This window comes from Erpetoichthys calabaricus, chromosome 1 (genome assembly GCF_900747795.2).
Source record: "Erpetoichthys calabaricus chromosome 1, fErpCal1.3, whole genome shotgun sequence".
Classification (NCBI taxonomy): domain Eukaryota; kingdom Metazoa; phylum Chordata; class Cladistia; order Polypteriformes; family Polypteridae; genus Erpetoichthys; species Erpetoichthys calabaricus.
In genome coordinates, this window is record NC_041394.2 from 302252743 (window position 1) to 302272242 (window position 19500).

Here is a 19500-nt window from a genome sequence, read left to right on the forward strand (position 1 = left end):
GAATTTCGAAATGAAACCTGCCTAATTTTTGTAAGTAAGCTGTAAGGAATGAACCTGCCAAATTTCAGCCTTCTACCTACCCGGGAAGTTGGAGAATTAGTGATGAGTGAGTCAGTCAGTCAGTCAGTCAGTGAGTCAGTCAGTGAGGGCTTTGCCTTTTATTAGTATAGATATATATCCATACATATAAATACATACATGCATACATGGAGCAGACATCAAAAACACTTTCCACACATATACAGGAGCATTGCAATGCGATCAGAAGAAAGGATCCACAGTCTCTGATTTACACACATACAAGTTCCACCGGACACACACTTAAATGGGACTCAGTGCAAGTAAAATTCAAGGCTAATGCTAAAAGTGCCAGAGAACTGGCTGAAACATGGCTATCCAATGAAAACGCCATTAACAGATATTTGGACATCAACCCAGCATATGCAGGCATGAAAAGAAGAACATGCACATTGTCACAGATGTACGCATGGGAGATGTTTTACAGGCTCAAACAGTGTAATTTCTCAGCCAGACCAGGAGGTGGGCATCCACATAATGCATAGGCAAATGTTCAGCAACCCAATTTACACGCCTCTGGCAGCAACACTATTCCTGTTCCCGACAGCACAGTTTTGTATGGAAAGTTATATGCAAATGATATCAAGTCCACACATTATGTTAAGTATTAACAAAATGTACATTTTTCTGTCAAAAAAGTTTTAGGACTAGCAGAAGTACCTGCCATTGCCTGGGTATATTTGTATAATGACATCATATAAAAACGGTTCTAGGACAGTCATTTTGCTGCTTGCTTTCAAGCGGTTTTCCATGGTTACGCTCTGCTATCAAGGTGTGCAGCTTCCTCAGAGCCATCCTTTCCACTCCTATGTCTTTCTCCAGGATAAACACTGATATTCCTGACACATAACAATAAATGGCTGCTGCCTCTACAGCCCTTATGTTTACTATTACTGGCATAATACAGTATAAACAGTGGCCTGTCACAACTTCTTAAATGCAAATTTAATAATCAGAAATTAAAATACTGTAATATAATAATAATATATGAACATTTTTTCCAGGATTGAAGGAAATGTTATTCAATCTTATTTTATTAAAGACAGAAATTTTTATGGGACATAAAAATTTCAAACGAGGGTCACACGAAACACTGAACTGAAACATAACATATGTTTTTGAAGATGATAATCCTTTCAAGGGAATTATTTTATAAGAAAGCCTGAAAGGATGCGTATGGTGGATAGACATCCTAAGCACACAGACAGTAATTATAATGTTTAATTCCTTTATACAGACAGCAAATCTTTCTGCAAACAGAAGGCAGATGATTCCTAATTTTTAATTATGACATCCATAAGTAGCAATCTGCTTGTTTCACAGTTTTAAGATAATTGGCTGATTTCTCTTGTTGTAGTACAGTGTGGCTCAGGCACATTTTCACCACAGGGTTGCAGGTTTTGCCTTAACTATTAAATCACCTAGGCATCTGTTGAACGCTAAATTACAGGTTTATTTTTTAAAGACTACTTGCTGATTCAAGGGTGACAGACATGCAACACTTAAAGAGGAAATTTCAGACTTTTTTTTCTAGTCTTTTAAGGTCACCAACACACACATGGGGAGGGTAACAGGAAAGGAATTAAAATGAGAGCAACACAAACTGAACAAGTCAAACCTAGTAGCTAACATATGCTTGCCTATGTAGGTTCCGGGTTATCATTTGATGAGCTAAATTCAGCAAAATAATTTAGACTTACCTGACTTTTTTTTTGTTTCTTTAGCTAGACTGCATCTTTTCAGGAAAGCTTTGCTCAAGCATTCCTACTAACTCTAGACTTACTACAGCATTGTATGTTGTCGTGTGCTGTGCACAAGGGACAGATTAAGGGCTCAAGTAATTGTAATTCTCTGCCACTCCAACGGTTGGTGCTGTATAATAATGTCTCTTCTCTTCCTCCCACTGCTGACTGGATGATTGACATCACTTCCAGTGTCCGTCCACCTGGACCCACCTCAAAGCCTGAAAATCCGTCATTTTAATTCAGTTCATTTTGAGAATTCAATCTTAAAATATGTCTGCACATTTATTGTGTATTTTCCATGCAATTGTTTGCTTCCAATTATATGGGGTCACTAGGGTGATGCCCCAACTCTTTGTCATTGTTTGTCTGCTTTTTTACAGTGTAAACATAAGTCATTATCGTGTCTTTCTACTATGCTGACATGTCATTGTCAAGGATTATACGTAGAAAATCCCCATGCTAGACCACTATCTTCTCCTGCCTTTCTCCAGTCTGAAAATCACCACACTTTTTAAATCCATTCAGCAATTAATCACTCTTAGAATACATTCAGAGACTCTTCTCATTTTTCATTAACAGCTCTACAAGTGTAAGACATGCAGCCTTTCATAAATGCAGGAAGTCCAATCAGTTCATCAGGTATGATTTGCATAGCTAATTTAACCCAATGCCTTACCCACATATTTTTTAACAGTTAAGGTTCAATTCCCTGTCTTAATATTGTGCTCCATAACCCTTTGTGTGAAGAAGTGTTTACTAGATTTGATCATGAATGGACTACCCTTAAGGTACATGATTATCTTTTTAAGTGAAAGAATTCCTTTGGATTAGCCTTGCTGTTGCCTTTGAGATTTTTTCAAAGTCCTGAGGCCTAATTTCCTTAGCCTTTGAGCAACTGTGCATTCTGGTGGGTACTGGAATTAAATATGTAATCAGTCAATGTCTGAATGAACAACATTCCAACCACCTTCTATTCATCCAACAATTACAGACCAACTTACTACAATAGTATCAAATATAAGGTGGAAACTATGTGTAAAGGGGGTGCCAGTCTGTATACAATACTGTACTGTTTAGTAAATCATGAACTATTGCAAGAGCAGGGGGTTTGTGTTCTTGAGAGGAAGTGAATGTATGTGGGATGGAGCTTCAGTCTCAATTATCCACTCTTCTGTTCTTCTAAGTTGCTGAAAGTTGGAGATAACGCCGGCAACTAAGGTAAACACCAGCCCTTGCTTGTGCACCAGTACATTATAAGGCACACAGACACAGGCACAAACACACACACGCACACGGACATGCACACACACGCACACTCCTTCACTCCAAATAAGGGTCAAAAATCAACCTAAGGTGTGCATTTGGAATTTGCAAAAAAGTACCCCTCAAAAATGCATGAATGATATCACATTCTGGGAGTTAGTTAACAGCTTTGAAACTTGGAATATTATTAATGTTACATCAAAGATAGAGATATCACATTCTTGTTTATTAAACATTTTTGCAACAATGAGTCATATTTAAAAATACAGTGATGATAAAATGTAATTAGATGTATTAGTGGAGTAAATAAAATATATGTTTTAAAAACATTTTACAAAATCATGTACAGTAATTAAAAACTCAGCCCAGTTAATCTTGAGGTGGCCACAGAAATATTATAATTGTTAGTTGTTATGGGGCTATATCTGATTATAGTTCCTATTTTTTTTTAAACATTCAACTTTGAAAAAAGTACCCAATGAAGAGTTAACTATATTTTGAGGTTCACCTTGCTGCTTTTCAGAAATTTGGTATTTTATTTGCTGCCAGAAGTGTCTATTGACTATGTAAAACAGTATAATACACAAGTTGAAATAACTTCTCTCAAGGTACATTGATCAGTCATTGAGGTTGCAGTTGCACAGAATGTTTATCTGTTTTAATACAGATGATTTTAAGAAACTGCGGATGCTTTTTGAAAGGAAATTTTTGCAATTTCAAACATTTGTACAGTATGCTCTATTTCAGTTGGTGCTAAACTTACTTTGTCATAGAACCCTGATACGATTTTCCAAAGGTCGTGGAACTCTTGCCATACCCTTGCCATTTTACAGACAGCCCCCACCACCCACCACTCTCTAATTTTAATAAGACTTCAAATGAAAGATACATTGTTTTAGTGATACAGAACATATTTAATGTAGCAAAAAAAATGTACAAAAAACAAAAGTCATTGATCATAAAAATAAAACAAAGTATAGAATTCTAATAAAATTAAACAATAATATAAATATGCAACAAACACCAACATTCATTGCTAATTAACAAAATATCACAAAACCTACAAAAGAAAAATACTGAAATATATTGCTCATATATTTAAAAAATATGTAGTAAAAACAAAATAAATAAATAAAAAGAAGATAAATAAGAAGAATGCAGCTGTTTCTTAGATCCCAGTATCCTCTGAAAATTCTGTATAATGGTGGATAACTGAAATTGTACATCTGGCATAGTGTCTAGTCTGTTGTGATATTTAGTTTTTGTACCAGCATATTTAGAAAAGCCATGAAGAGTGTGATTTGTGTTGCGGTTTTCGGCAGCATTCCTAGTTCATGTTATAGTGCCAGACACTTTTCTTACAAATACTTTGCTCCATCACTGCATACTTCAATACATCTTCCCAGCTTATTTCTTGCATTTTCATGAAGTTATAAATCCAGTTAAATATATTCTCGCCTATGGTATTCATTTCCAAATTTTCACAACAAAGCAAACCTTCTTCAACTTCTTTTTAAAATTATGTTGAAGAAAAAGAAGTAGCGGCACGGTGGCGCAGTGGGTAGCGCTGCTGCCTCGCAGTTGGGAGACCTGGGGACCCGGGTTCGCTTCCCAGGTCCTCCCTGCGTGGAGTTTGCATGTTCTCCCCGTGTCTGTGTGGGTTTCCTCCGGGCGCTCCGGTTTCCTCCCACAGTCCAAAGACGTGCAGGTTAGGTGGATTGGCAATTCTAAATTGGCCCTAGTGTGTGCTTGGTGTGTGGGTGTGTTTGTGTGTGTCCTGCGGTGGGTTGGCACCCTGCCCAGGATTGGTTCCCTGCCTTGTGTCCTGTGTTGGCTGGGATTGGCTCCAGCAGACCCCCGTGACCCTGTGTTCGGATTCAGCGGGTTGGAAACTGGATGGATGGATGGATGGAAAAAGAAGTAAAATTTCTGGTCCAGCAATAGCTCTGGACTCTAGTTGTAATGCATAAGGGTCACATACATGTAATTGTGAAATAAGTTCTGCTTTAGTGACATCAGCAATACAGCTAATATCTAATATGCCTTGATACAGTAATTTTGAAAAGAGACATAGCTTCAATTTTTTAACAGAATTTTTGTCAAATATATACAAGGTGATACCTTTTACACACAGTTTAATAAGTGATTCACCAATGACATGTGCCTCACCAGGAAGAGGAATGTGGTAACAAACTTTATATGATGCTCCTGTTGCATTTTCATTATCCATTTTGAATTTTTTTAATGTAAAATTTTTTAGAATAATTATAACTTTCAAACTTCCTTTAAAAATAGTTTTTATCTTATCTTTTATCTACTGTATATGTTGTGTGATTTTTTTTTCAAATGTCTATGTACTTTTGCTGGTGCATCTGGAGCTTCTTCATCACCAGTATTAGTAAATCCAAACAACAAGCCGCTAGAATTAAATTTATGATTTTTTATTGATATCTGCACACAATTCAAAGATGCAGATTTTTATTGTGAATTAACAAAACCATAAGAGGGTCTTGGATCTCTGTGTCTTCAAATTCTGTGTTTTCTACATTACTAGCAGCTCAAGTTTCCTTTAATGTGTCACATTTTAACAATTAATCAATTATAAGTTAGAAATTCTATACTTCAGAATTTTTTATTGAAAAGAGATAAAAAACCTTACTAAGTAAAATTGTTTTATATACTGTGATGGACGACCGGCTATGGACTCCGGTCGCCACCCCCAGGCCGCTAGGAGGAGCCCTCCAGACAGCATGATGGTGCCCCGACTTCCAGCAGGGCCTCATGGACTCTGTAGTTTGTACACACAGCCCTGCTGGATACCTTGGGGGCCACCGGGAGTCGCTGTAGGGGGGGCTAGTGGGCTCTTGCGTGCCCTATAACCCGGGAGTGCGTCTCAGTCACATGACTGGAGGAAATGACGTGCTCCCGGGATGAAGAAGAGGACTGTTTGCCCTGACCCGGAAGGAAATGGACTTGTGGGTTGTGCTTGGAACCACTTCCGGGTCAGGAGCTATAAAAGGACTATGGGTAAGCCCAGACATTTGAGCTGAGCTGGGAGGAAGGTGGGCTAAGTGTCTGGGCGAGGAGGAGAGAGAGTTTTGTATTGGTTTATTGGTGTTTATGAGTGTGGGGAGGAGAGTGCTTGGTGCACTGTATTATAATAAAAAGAATTATTATTATACTTTCACCTGGTCATCAGAGTGGTACCTGAGGGTTCGAGAGGTGGACAAACGCTACATCTGCTACAATACATATATACGTAATTATACATGTAATATATACGTATATACATAAAGTATATATATAAAGCATTTTAGTTTTATTATACTACTTTTTCATAAAATAAATTCTTATTAAATTTTAAGTAATTTTATCCATTATTGAAAGACACCTTATCTTGCAGAATCCCTGAATTTTTTTATGGAACCCACTTTGAGAAACACTGCTGTGTTTGATATATTGTAAGCTTCATAGTCTTATGTTTATCCCATGAAAAACAAGCCCATGTTATTTTTTTTTTCAACATGTAACAGAAACATGTAAATACCAAAACGTTAACATAAATACAATTGAAATCCTTAGCATGTCCCAACTCTAGCCATATTTTAGAAATGCTAACAGGTGCCCAACAAAGTGGCCTTCGGGGTCTTCTTCACTCTTGTGGACACTAGGGGTCACTGTTTCCCCTTAAACCCAACAGACAGACACACAGGACACATGGTAAATGCACCAAGAAGTTGTTTAATTCTTTTTTCTTTCTCCTTACAGTGCCCTCCAAGTACCACAGCCACAATAACACAAGCAAATAATACAATAATCACAATTCTCTCTTTCTCCTCTTCACTTTAATCCGCCTTCACCTGACTCTGGCTTGCCTGCTGGGTGTTCTGCAGTCCTTTATATATTCCCTGACCCAGAAGTGCTTCTGTTCTTCCTCACACATGACTTGCCACACTTCCGGGTCAGATGGAGAATTGAAGTTCTTTAATCAGCCCGGAAGTAATTCTGGGCTTCTGCCCCCATGACCTTCTAGTACTTCTGGGGCTAGGCGAGAATCTTGTCTCCCATCTTTGTTCCACAGCACCCCCTGGCAACACCCATGGCACCCAACAGGGATGAGATACCGAACTCCATGTCCCAGGATGTCCTGTGGGAATCCGGGGCACTGCTACACTCCAGGGGAGCTGCCATCTAGCGTCTTTGGGGAGGCAGTGTCCTAAAAAAGCTTCCTTCCCCATCCTTCCATCTCAAGGGCATCCCAGCTGGGTTAAACTGCCAGCCATCTCTTACACCCTTTAATTTCTACAAACCTAGACGCGGCCCTAACATTAACCTAGAAAATAAAGTGCAAGGTAAATTGTAATCAAAAGGCAAACAATGATGAAACACAAAAACAATCATACTGTATGTAAAAGAGCACAAAAAACATCACAAGGATGGCATCTACCAGTTACCAGCAATCAAAGCAGAGCAGCCACACACCAAAGTCACACCAAAGTCACAGAGCACATGAACAAACGCGTACATATACAGTCATGATCCAGCAAACACAGAAGGCAACAGGCCAGCAGCACACAATAAATAAATAAATAAATAAATGATTAACAATAAATCAATAATTAATCAATAAAAAGTAAGTAAATAAAAACATGCCAACAGCTATGAAATTTAACACCCATGTATTTAATCTTAATTGTCTATTGTATATATTTTAGCTTATGTGTTGATTAACTTATCTTTTACTGTAAAAATTCCTAAGCCTCTTATTCTGTTCAATTAATTTTCTCCTACCTGTTTCCACCTTCATAAACTGTGTTAATGTTTGTTCCGCTTTTAATCAGAAACTCCAGACTTTTGGTCTTTTCATGTCTATAGATAAATCAAAGAAAGAACAAGGTTAATAACTATGTGAACACAGTTATATTCAAATATCAACACATATAAAAATTTCTCCTTTCTTTCTGTAGTTACATTATGTGCATTTCTCATTCCAGACTGAAGGTGTGCCTCACATTAATCAGATTAGTAAAGGATCGTGCTGGTCAGACCCCCAAAGAGGTTACTGAAGTAGGGGCACAACTAGCCTCTTACTAAGTAAGTTTTATTTAATTTAATTTAATTTTTGCTTGTCATTTTTTTAAACCGATAATCAGCTAGTATTATTTTAGCACCTTCTTTTGCTGCTGTCCATAATATGCATAATAGGACTCTTTAGTAATAATATATTGGAAACTTTATAGTAGTTCACTATCCCTTTCTCTGTGCTATACACAGTAAGTTCAGTTCTGAGTCTTTGATAGATATAAACACTATTTAGTCAATGTGATGTCTTGTCCGCCTGTGTGCATTTATGGCACACATAACATGTAAAAGGATCAATCTTTATGTAAATAAATTAGGCACTCTCATAGCATTCCTGAAATATTAGAACCCTACTGATTTTGAACAAAACTGGTTCATGAGAATTTCTCTTTAAATTAATGTTTGATATAAATAAAAAAAAACAGAAAGTTTCATTCAAACCTATTTCAATATTTCAGCTGTTTCCTGTCTGCCATCAATTACTATGGAAACACATTTTGCCATCTACTTCACATGCTGGTGGCATGGTGCTGCAGTGGTAGCATAACCACCTCTTAGATCTCGTAGCAGGTTCAAGCCCTGATCATGGTCATTGTCTGCATGTTCTCTCTGTATCCTTATGGGCTTTCCTCCAGGTACTTCAGTTATACCCAGAAATACTGTATGCTAGCCAGGTTCACTAAAGATTCCAAACTGACTCTGTATGAGGATGAGTGTGTGTGCGAATGAACCCTGAGACGGACTGGCATCCTTTTTCCTGTATTGCAGCTAGTGTCACAAGGGGAAACTCCAGCCCTTCCAAGCCAAACTGGATTAAGAGAACTTGATATGAAATGGATTTGAGTGGAAACATCCATAGTAGATATTTAAAATCTAACTTTGATACCCCACTGTCCCATGACAGAAAAGACACCTTAAGAAATCAGATACACTGTACGGACAAAATAAATTGTTAGATTTAAATTTTATCCCATTGTTCTTTTTTTCAGGTAGTAATTACAATTTTAACTGAGGATATAAATAAAGGATCAAAGCAACATTGTGTACAGATAATGGAATGGTGCTCTTTGTCATTGAAGATAGTGTGTCACTAACACAATAATAGATCATTTAAATATTTTTGTTTAAATTTACCTCCCCCATAAAACTCTGACTAAAACTATGACCATTAGTAGATACGATACAAGGCATGAGTAATGCAAAATTGACTAACAGCCCTGTGTAAAAGAATAGGTGTGAGGGTTTGTGTTGCAGTTCAGGAGAAACACAGGTAAGTTAAATGACTTGCTCAGTGAGTCAACAGAAGTGACTGAACTAGCAGCCATGTGTTTAATAGCTCAAATGCTCAACTAAAATGCGAAACTGTGTAGCTGGAGCACTTGCTGTCATTTCTATGGAAGAATCTTTAATGGACAGTCTTGATTTATTTGCCTCTTTTGATCCTCTCCACCTACATTCTCTTACTCCTTATATGCTGCTCATTAAATACATAACAATACATTTTCAGATCTGAAAAACAGTCAAAGAATGTACACTTGGCATTTTCTTAGTTGCTTTGCCCTGAACAAAATTGCGGGTGCCTATTCCATCTAGCACATGGTGCAAGGCAGGAATAAACCCTGGACAGGGTGCCAGTCCATCGCAGGGTGAGCACAAACACACAGGCTAATTTAGCATCACTAGTCCACTTAACTTGCATGTCTTTGGACTTGGAGGAAACCAGAGCACCTGAAGGAAAACCATGCAGAAACAAGAGAACACGCAAACTCCACAGAGGGAGGACCCAAACCCTGGTATCCTTTTTGCAAGGCAGCAGCATTACCAATACACCACTGTGCAACCCAACAGAATATACAGTATTTCACTAAATACATTAATGAGGTCACATTTTTATTATATAAACCGAAATGTCTATGTTGGGTAGAACAGTGGCAAAATGGTGCACCTCAGCTTCAGAATTGTGGGGTTGAATTCCAACTTGACCACTGCCTGTGGGAAGTCGGAACATATTTCCTGTATCTGCATGGATTTTTCTCTAAGTGTTCCAGTTGTCTGCGGAGGGCTGGCGCCCTGTCTGGGGTTTGTTTCCTGCCTTGCGCCCTGTGTTGGCTGGGATTGGCTCCAGCAGACCCCCGTGACCCTATAGTTAGGATATAGCGGGTTGGATAATGGATAGATGTTCTAATTGTCTTCTTACATTTCACTTTTGGAAACACCAAAGTGGCCTGGGGCCTCATGTATAAATGGTGCGTATGCAAAAAAATGTTGCATACTCCTATTTCCACGCTCAAATAGCGATGTATAAAACCTAAACTTGGCGTAAAGCCATGCACATTTTCACAGTAGCTCAAACCCTGGCATACGCAAGTTCTCCGCTCAGTTTTGCAAACTGGCGGCACCCAGCGTCAAAGCAATGCTACTGTTCTTGTGTGGTTTCCCTTTCTTTTTCAGATCCACATCCCTGACTTGGCTTTACCATATACACTGAAATTAACCACATACAGTGGAACCTCGGTTCACGAACGCCTCGGTACACGTACAACTCGGTTTACGACCAAAAAGTTCGCCAAACTTTTGCCTCGGTTCACGACCACACACTCGGTATACGAACAAGACAGTTTCCCTTTCGGTTTGTGCGCGCTGATGATTTCCGCACGTGTTGCATTGTTCTCAGTCAGACGTGAACTGCTGAACTGCTGCAATGTAAGAGAGAGAGAGAGAGCAGGCAGGCTCGTGTGCTGATGAGAGAGAGAGAGAGAGAGAGCAGGCAGGCTCGTGTGCTGATGAGAGACAGAGAGAGAGAAAGAGCAGGCAGGCTCGTGTGCTGATGAGAGAGAGAGAGAGAGAGAGAGCAGGCAGGCTCATGTGCTGATGAGAGAGAGAGAGAGCAGGCAGGCTCATGTGCTGATGAGAGAGAGAGAGAGCAGGCAGGCTCGCGTGCTGATGAAAGAGAGAGAGAGAGCAGGCAGGCTCGTGTGCTGATGAGAGAGAGAGAGAGATAGCAGGCAGGCTCATGTGCTGATGAGAGAGAGAGAGAGAGAGAGAGAGAGAGCAGGCAGGCTCGTGTGCTAGAGAGAGAGAGAGAGCGCATGCAGCTGAGAGCGAGCCTGTAGTGCAGCTGAGCAGGGAGCCTGGGTGTTTGTCAGTGTTATTCAATGTTTTTACATTAGTTTACTATTACACTGTGCATTCTATGGTGTAATTAACTATATTTGTGCTTAAAAATATTTAAAAAAATATATTTACATACAGTTCGTATGGTCTGGAACGGATTAATTGTATTTACATACAATCCTATGGGGGAAATTGCTTCGGTTCACGACCAATTCGGTTTACGACCAGAGGTTTGGAACGAATTATGGTCGTGAACCGAGGTTCCACTGTATTGTTTATTAGTTTAAGGCATCCGATTGAAATTAACCTGTAACAATATAATGGTCCACAGAATGGCCAAACTATTCCAAATACCATAGCTACTTTAACGTTGTTACTCTAACTGCACCTTCTTCTTCTTCTTTCAGCTGCTCCCATTAGGGGTTGCCATAGTGGATCATCTTTTTCCATATTACTCTCAGTGCACCACTCGGAGTATTTATATCACTGTATCTGAGTGTGAAATCACAGCTCTAAAGCAGCTGATCGGAAAGAGAATTATCGGTATACAGCATTTAGCACACGCTGCCTCAGCCATGCTGCCTATTTGAACTGCTCTCATATGGCAAAAGCTTCAAAGCCTTTCCTGTATGGACCTCGCGGTTTAGAAATAGTTTCATCCCAAGAACTATAAATGCATCAATCAGTCCATCAAGTGCTCCTTGTAGAACTGTTTGTACTTATAAGTACAATCACCTCACTGTAAACTTGTGATACAGTTACAATATTGCACAATCTGAGACACTTTATAAAGATGAAATGCAGCAAAATATGTTTATTATATTATACAGATATAATTTTAACTTCATTTAAATAATCTATATTGTGTCGCATCGATAGCAAGGAGCTGACACCCTGTTCAGGGATTGTTCCTACCTCACGCTGCATTCTTGCTGGGGCTGGTGCGACACTAGAAGGATAGATAGATAGAATAATTAAACATGTACTACGAAGATATTTCAATGTTCCTTAAAAGTTTTGAAGAATCTGTGTTCTAAGCTTACAGATGGCTTAACGTCTGTTTCAGAGATGATTATGTGGCTGTTATGGTGTATAAAATCTACAAATTATTCTCTATATTTTTATTATTATATTTTGCTCAATCCCAACAAGATGAATTCAGATGTAGGACACTCGTATAGGCATTATAATAAAAAAGGCATATCCTCTTCCCTTACACCTCACTTTTATAACAGTTGTTCACAGCATAGTGCTAAATTGGTATTACAGCCTGGGAAAGGAAGACTGAGCCGATACCTCAGGATATTGATTACTTTATGGATGGACATCTGGGACAACAATTTAGTTTACAGTCTGGGAAAAGATAGATTAAAGAGTTCATCCATCATATTGGCAGCCAGCCAATCAGGTGCATACAACATTCATGTGTTGTGAAACCATGGCATGAAACTTTATAATAAATATGCCTCATTTGAAAGCAACATCAGAAGAAGAGAAACAGCAATGACGGAAGAGCGACGTCAGAGAAGAAAGCAAAGACACGTATGACCAGTTTTCATCCGATCGTCAGTTAACAGCATTTTCATGAACATCGATTGCTAAATCAAACGCCGGCCTGGGACATTCATCCTTGTCATCTGTAACTTTTCCGTAAACTTTTTCTACAGACCATACATATCAAGACTTTTCTATCAGTCTTATTTTCTATTATTCTTTGTTCCAGTGGTATTATTATTATTCCTGTAATAAATACCATGATGCTTTTAACTTTCTATGCTTTGTCTTAATGTCTATAGAGTGATTGAAATAATAAGGTAGATTTCTCTGAGTACCTGGTGCAGCCAGAGATTTCCCATTACCTCTGTGCTGTGAGGTTTATTAAGTCTGCGAGTGAGAGCTCCACTCAGTATTAGGGAACAGTATGTAAAATAAGGTATTCTTGGCTGATAAATGGCCAATAGTCAAGAGTGCTGAGCCTTTGCATGTTTAAATGTATTCTTGTAGACCAAAAGTAATATTGAGGTCTGAGATATTATTGAACATGTCATTGTATGTTGTTCGTGCCGATAATAAGTAAGTCTCTTGAAGTTCTGAGTGACAGGCTATGTTATTCCTAAAGCACTTGTGTGGTTTAAAGTGCTAAAGGTTAATCAGCATGTGTGTGTAATTCATGGGGCACTGTTGTGGTTAGGGTCTGTGTGTATACGTATAGCTATGTATGTGTGTGTTCATCTTAAAGTGCAACAGTAGACCAACCCAATAATAAACTTGACGAGTACACTTACCCTTGAGAAAACAGGTAAAGGATAAGTAGAGGGAAATACTAGGATTGGGTACTTGGAGAAAGAAAAGGAAGGACAGGAATTGGGTGTTTGTATGTTTGAAAGAGACAGTACTGCTACAATAAATTATTTAATCGAAGGTCTGCATGGCACAGCAAGCATCTTGTGTTAGGCATGAACAATCACTGTGCCACCGTGTTCCCATGTTTAATACATGCTTTAATTCCTATCATCATGAAAATGATATCAAGTATACATCTCAGTATTTTAATTATTCAGAGAGCTGTAATATCACGAATGTAATGTGTTCTGTCAGAGGAACAGAAAGCCCATTTAAGAAGCACATAGTGATTCACACACATAGAGCACATAGAAGAACAAATACAAAACAGCATTTAACTTGCTACTTTAGTTACGATGGGATTTGTGAAACTAGTAAATTAAACGATTTTAAAATGAAGTTTATGATGTTCTACTTTAATGACAAAATAAACTACGTGATTAAGGTGGAAATTTCGAGAAAGCTTTTTTCCCACTGTGTCCCTATTTTTTTTTCTTTTCTCTGTACCCTAGTAAGCTTTCATATGACACTCAGACCGTGGGCTATGACTCGCCTTTTCACGGCGACTTTGACAACTTCTTTTTTATTTCGGGCACTGTGTGATTTTGTGAATTTGAGCTTTCGAGTTTCTCCAACAATCAATGTCACTCGATCAACTTCCTTTTGTTGTTTATACCACTATTTAAACCAACAAATAGTACGTTTTTCCTTGCCTCCACTTGGTATTCGCTGAAATTCTTCTATATCCCCCCGTGCTTTTGCCATTGCCTTTTCACAATTGATTTGCATATTCAAAGAGGCGTAATTCTGGGAGGAGTTTGGGAAGTGGCAGCAGGCGTGTGCATGTGTGTTACTTTTCACACTGACCGGGATTTATGGAGCGGAAGAATGTGGAACTTGGTGAATGCACAGATTTATGCATCTGGATTTTTTTGTGCGTATGAACATTTCCGCTTTTGTCCGTACGCCATGTTATAGTGTGAATTCTATGCACGCCGTTATGCATGAGGCCCTTGGTCAGTGTAATTGTGGGTGTTTGTGTCAGGGAGTTCATGTCCCACTTTGCTCCTAATTCTTCCTATCACAAAAATGTAAAATATACCAGGTTACTAATTTAGTGTAAATATCTTAATTTTAAGAGCACACTGGCTCGTATTGGCTGCCTCAGGTTTGATGATTTGTGGCTGTGTTCAGTTTGAATGTTCTCAATGTCCTTGTGTGGGTTTCCTTTGAAAGTTAAAAAACATGGGTGATGTCAAGCATCATTCCTAAATTGTATCATTCACAATGTTTTAATATGCTGTTTGACTTTAAGTAAGTCTAGTAGTGTCTCATAATGGTGTAATTTTAGGAAGCAAAGTTAATCATCCAATATCTTTCTTATAAATAGAATTATTTCTGTGATGTTTCCACATCCATGTCATATTCTTCTCCAGCCAGTAAGGCATTCCTCCCACATCTGAAATATGTTGTATTATGTTGATTGGTGACTCTTCAGCTAGGTCCAAGGCAGCAGTCAACCCTGAATGGCGTACCAGTCCACCTCAGGTCTCAATCACATACATACAGGGCCAGTTTGGAGTTGCAGATTAACATACCACACCTGTCTTTTAGATGTACAAGAAAAAAAGAATACTCAGACAACAATCCACACGAACACGAGGAGAGCATGCAGAGCTCACCCAGAGTCCACTGAGCTCATTCAGAATTGCATTTTCTTGCATTACCATATAATGAGCATCGTGAAAGAGTCATCATGATAAAGACTGAATCATTCATTGTGTGACTGACAGGTCTGGACATTAAATTAACTCCTTGGAACTATGGTAAGCCATTTGACACAATTTTACATTTTCATCCCTGCAAAAGCAGTCCTTTAAACATTTTTATTGAAGGTCAGTCCAAGTTGTGTTAAGGCAAGTAAGAAAATATACAGTATTAATAGCATAATATTCAGGTACATTTGGAGGCTCAGGTAACTGATTTGAAAGTTGGAAGATTTCTTACATTGTGTAGTCACTTAATTAAATAGTTAGCTATCATAATTTTTTTAAATAAAATATTTTTGTTACTGTGAGTCATATTAAAAAATAACAGAATGCAATTAAATGTAGTATAGTTCATTTGAAAATATGTTTTTAAATACCATTTTACAGAACATATTGCATCGATTGATATCCTGTTGTTGTTGGTTGTAGGGGGTCTCTGGGTAAATGTACTTCAAATCTTTCAAACATAAAATTTTTCAAAGAAGTAACTGATGGAGATTTAAAATCTATTGTGAAGCCTCAAGCTAAAATTGTTTGTCTTATCCAGTTGTGACGGATAGCAGGTGTAATGGGCGGCCGGAAGCGCCGGGACACCCCGAGAAGGAAAAGATGGGGGAAGGCAGCAACTTTTGGACACTGCCTCCCCCAAGACGCTAGATGGCAGCTCCACTGGAGTATAGTGGTGCCCTGGATTCCCGCAGGGCATCCTGGGACTTGGAGTTCGGTTTCACAGCCCCGGTGGGTGCTGCCAGTGGGAGCTGTCGAAGGACTGGGGGAGTCATACTTTCCCTATAGACGGAAGTACTAATGGATTGTGTGGACAGGAGCCCTGAAGTACTTCCCGGCAAACTAAAGAATTTGAGTTCTCCATCTGCTTTTCAAGAAGTGGTTCTCAAATATTAAAATGTTGTACATCATGCTGTTTTCAAGATTTCTCAACAAAAAAAAAAAAATTTTCCTGACACATTTTCTTAAAGAATAAGTGTGCCAAATTTCAACATAATCTGTCCACTGACAATAGAATCATTTAAAGCAGAAAGAGTGACAGACAGACTGACAGACATTGCAACCAAAGTAGATGTTTTTTGCACTTTATAAAAACATACCTAAGAAAGGCCTGATCTTAATAATAATAATAATAATAATTCATTACATTTATATAGCGCTTTTCTCAGTACTTCTTTTACCTGAGCTAAAAGACCAATAAAGAAGAAGAATTTAAACATTTATTACCATTTAACTCAACTGCTTTTGGCATTCCGGGGGTCATACAGTATTTATAAAACATGAATACGCACAAAAAGAGGCGTATGCACAACGTTACATTAAAAAAAAATTATAAAAAAATCTTGAACTACTGTATATTTATGGCAATTCTGACCCATCCGTACACAACATTTCAGAAAAACTGGGATCAAGTATGGAAATGCAGACAAACCAGCTAAAAGATTACTCACATGTATAATTATTTATATCACTGAGCCATTAGTATAATATGCCTTGATGAGACAAACATATTAAACCTTAAAAGTGATGAATATGACATGTAGACTTTATTGCAGTTGCCTTTAAGTTGGCCAATTCTGCATATTTGGACTGAAGGAGTGTTTTGGTTTTTGGTCAGCTTATATAGCCCACCTGTTGTCACTTCTCAGGGAACTGGCTGACAGGTCAGACATATATTAGTTCTGTCATAACTGCTGTTCTGGAAGCCATTAACCGACTGGCAAGGTGCTACATTTTATTTTCGTATGGTGTTGGTGTACATACATAAAACATGTTTTATCCACAATAAAGACAATTTGCAGCAATGTCTGGATCTCCTAACGTAATCAGAGCACTTTATTTTACTCATTACAATAAGGGCATCTAGCAAGAATGATGCTGCTTTTGTTAGCCGTAAGCAGTTACATTCCATTAAGTCATCTATGATGTCAAGATGAGACTGATAAATGTTGTGGCTTGGAGGCCTGTGTCAACCCATGATTTTTTTTATTTTTTAGGCAAAGTACCTTTGGCAGACATGATGGTGCTGTACATGGTGGCTGGCTTGATATGGCCTGTACTATTCACAGTAACAGCAATCATGTCATTATATATTCTAGGTGATTGTGGCTGCCCAATCAGATGCTGGCACCTAACACCTTTCACCAACCCCAAGAACACAGTGGAGAGGACCTACTGTATAATGTCACACCTGCTTTTGTGCGCTCAGTTGCAGAGCAAAAGACTTGATGGGTCAAAAATGAGGCTGCTGTACCAGCCAATGAAGTTCTGTAATGAGGCTGATTAGCATAGTCTGTCTATGGGGTTTGTTTCAAGGTGGTAGCCGTGCAGGTTTTGCATTGCATTCACATATGCACATTTACAAAATAATTGTGATTTATAAAGGGTAAATGGCATAGAAATATGCATACACCAGATTTTATAAATATATTTTTTTTCTGGAGTACACATTTTCCTGATGTTTGGCATATGCATATTTTCAGTCTCGAATCCACACAGTTTTTTAAATGAGACCCCTGGTGTTCTAATTCCATATGCAATTTCCCATTGTTCATTAGAAGCAAACTTTACAATATTTTCAATTTGCTGAAAATGTTTCTCAAATGCCAAAAATATACATACATAGCAGTGTCTTCCTGAAAGAGTTCATATAGCAATTCTTCTTGTTCTGCAGGTTTGAAAGTAAACCTTCTTGTAGCCAACCTGAAAGTATACAAGTACACAAAAATATTCAAACAAACAGCAGTAGTGTAGCATTAGATTAACATAGTTCCTCTTTTATAACATATAGACATTGGTCTTTTAAAATAAAATCCTTATTCTTCATCTACAAGACTATTTTTAATTGCTTCAAATATCCATACATGCTCATGACCATTTATTTTATTATGTACCTGTATTTATACCTCAGGAAGCCAAAGTTTACTTTGTTCGTTTTACCTAAAATCCTTTTGCAGTAAACTCCTTGTTGTATCACCAATGAATTTCTTTGGTGACTGGAGAAGACTGAATGTAATTGAGAGGGAAAAGATCTACAATACTGGATATAGATTGGTAGCTAAAGAGTATCAACCTGATTTTCAATAACCGAAGATCTTAAATCTGTTAAATTTCAGGGGTACCAGAAAACTAAGCATTAAGGCAATGAGTACTCCTTCTATAGCAGTTTACTGTGAACTTCAGGTCCTCTTCTGATATCTAGGTGGGAAGAGGTGAAATCCTTCTTGAGCTAAAACAGGCAGTACTTGGGATCTGAATGTCTAGAACCTAAGATGTTTAAAGTGCAATTGGGCAGGATCTTATACTGTTTCTTTGCAAAACACATATGGACCAAGCAGAACATTTTCATTGCAATATAATCTGTGGCAGTTCAGATAAGAAGTGAAGGTTAGATTATAAATATGTAACAATGTACAAATTGTCACACATGCAAGCATAGGGATTGTCTTGTGGGAGTAGTCTTGAGTGGTGTTATGGGAAATGGATTTGGTGCAACACTGCCATTAACACAATTTCCATTGCCTTTAGAGTGGAAGAGAACAACCTAGAAGGCTTGTGGCATCACTTCCAATTCCAGTGTCCTTAAGCTCTGCTCTGCTGCTTCCTCTGATATTTAGATGCCCATCTGACAGGAAGTAGCTGCTCATTTGGGATCTAGCTTTAGAAGAGGACAGGTTTCTCACATAAGCTCCTGGATGGCTGCTGCATCCTGTAAACCTCAGAAGTGATGTTTATATATCCTTTTTTCATAATTGCTCAACATTAAATGGGGTGTCCTCTGGAGCCCCATTTTTTCTTTTGTTTCTTTCTGATTTATGTACAACATTTACATTGTTAGACTAAGCAGAAGGTGTACAATTTATAGTTCATATAAGGAATGCTGTAGTGCAGAATGTAACCATGTCCATTTTTTGAACATATTTATTTCTAAGTTGGGAGTTTGCAGCTATAATAATACTTCCCAATATGACCTTTACCTACAGTGCCTTTAAAAGGTATTCACCCCGTTGAATAATTTTAGTTTATTTTTACACAACATTGAATCACATTGGAATGAATTTGACTGTTTTGACACTGATCAATAGAAAAAGACTATTTTA

General features: G+C 38.2%; 1 protein-coding gene across 1 annotated transcript in view; it reads right to left on the bottom strand.

Moving 5' to 3' along the window:
- LOC127526694 (serine/threonine-protein phosphatase 6 regulatory ankyrin repeat subunit C-like) overlaps positions 1–19500 on the bottom strand; it is a 183124-nt gene that overhangs the window by 106972 nt on the left and 56652 nt on the right. The window contains exons 8-9 of the mRNA XM_051922866.1: positions 18023–18103; positions 7878–7955 (exon numbers count right to left, since the gene is read on the bottom strand). Coding sequence (XP_051778826.1) covers positions 7878–7955; positions 18023–18103 — 159 coding nt within the window. The remainder of the gene's footprint in view (positions 1–7877; positions 7956–18022; positions 18104–19500) is intronic.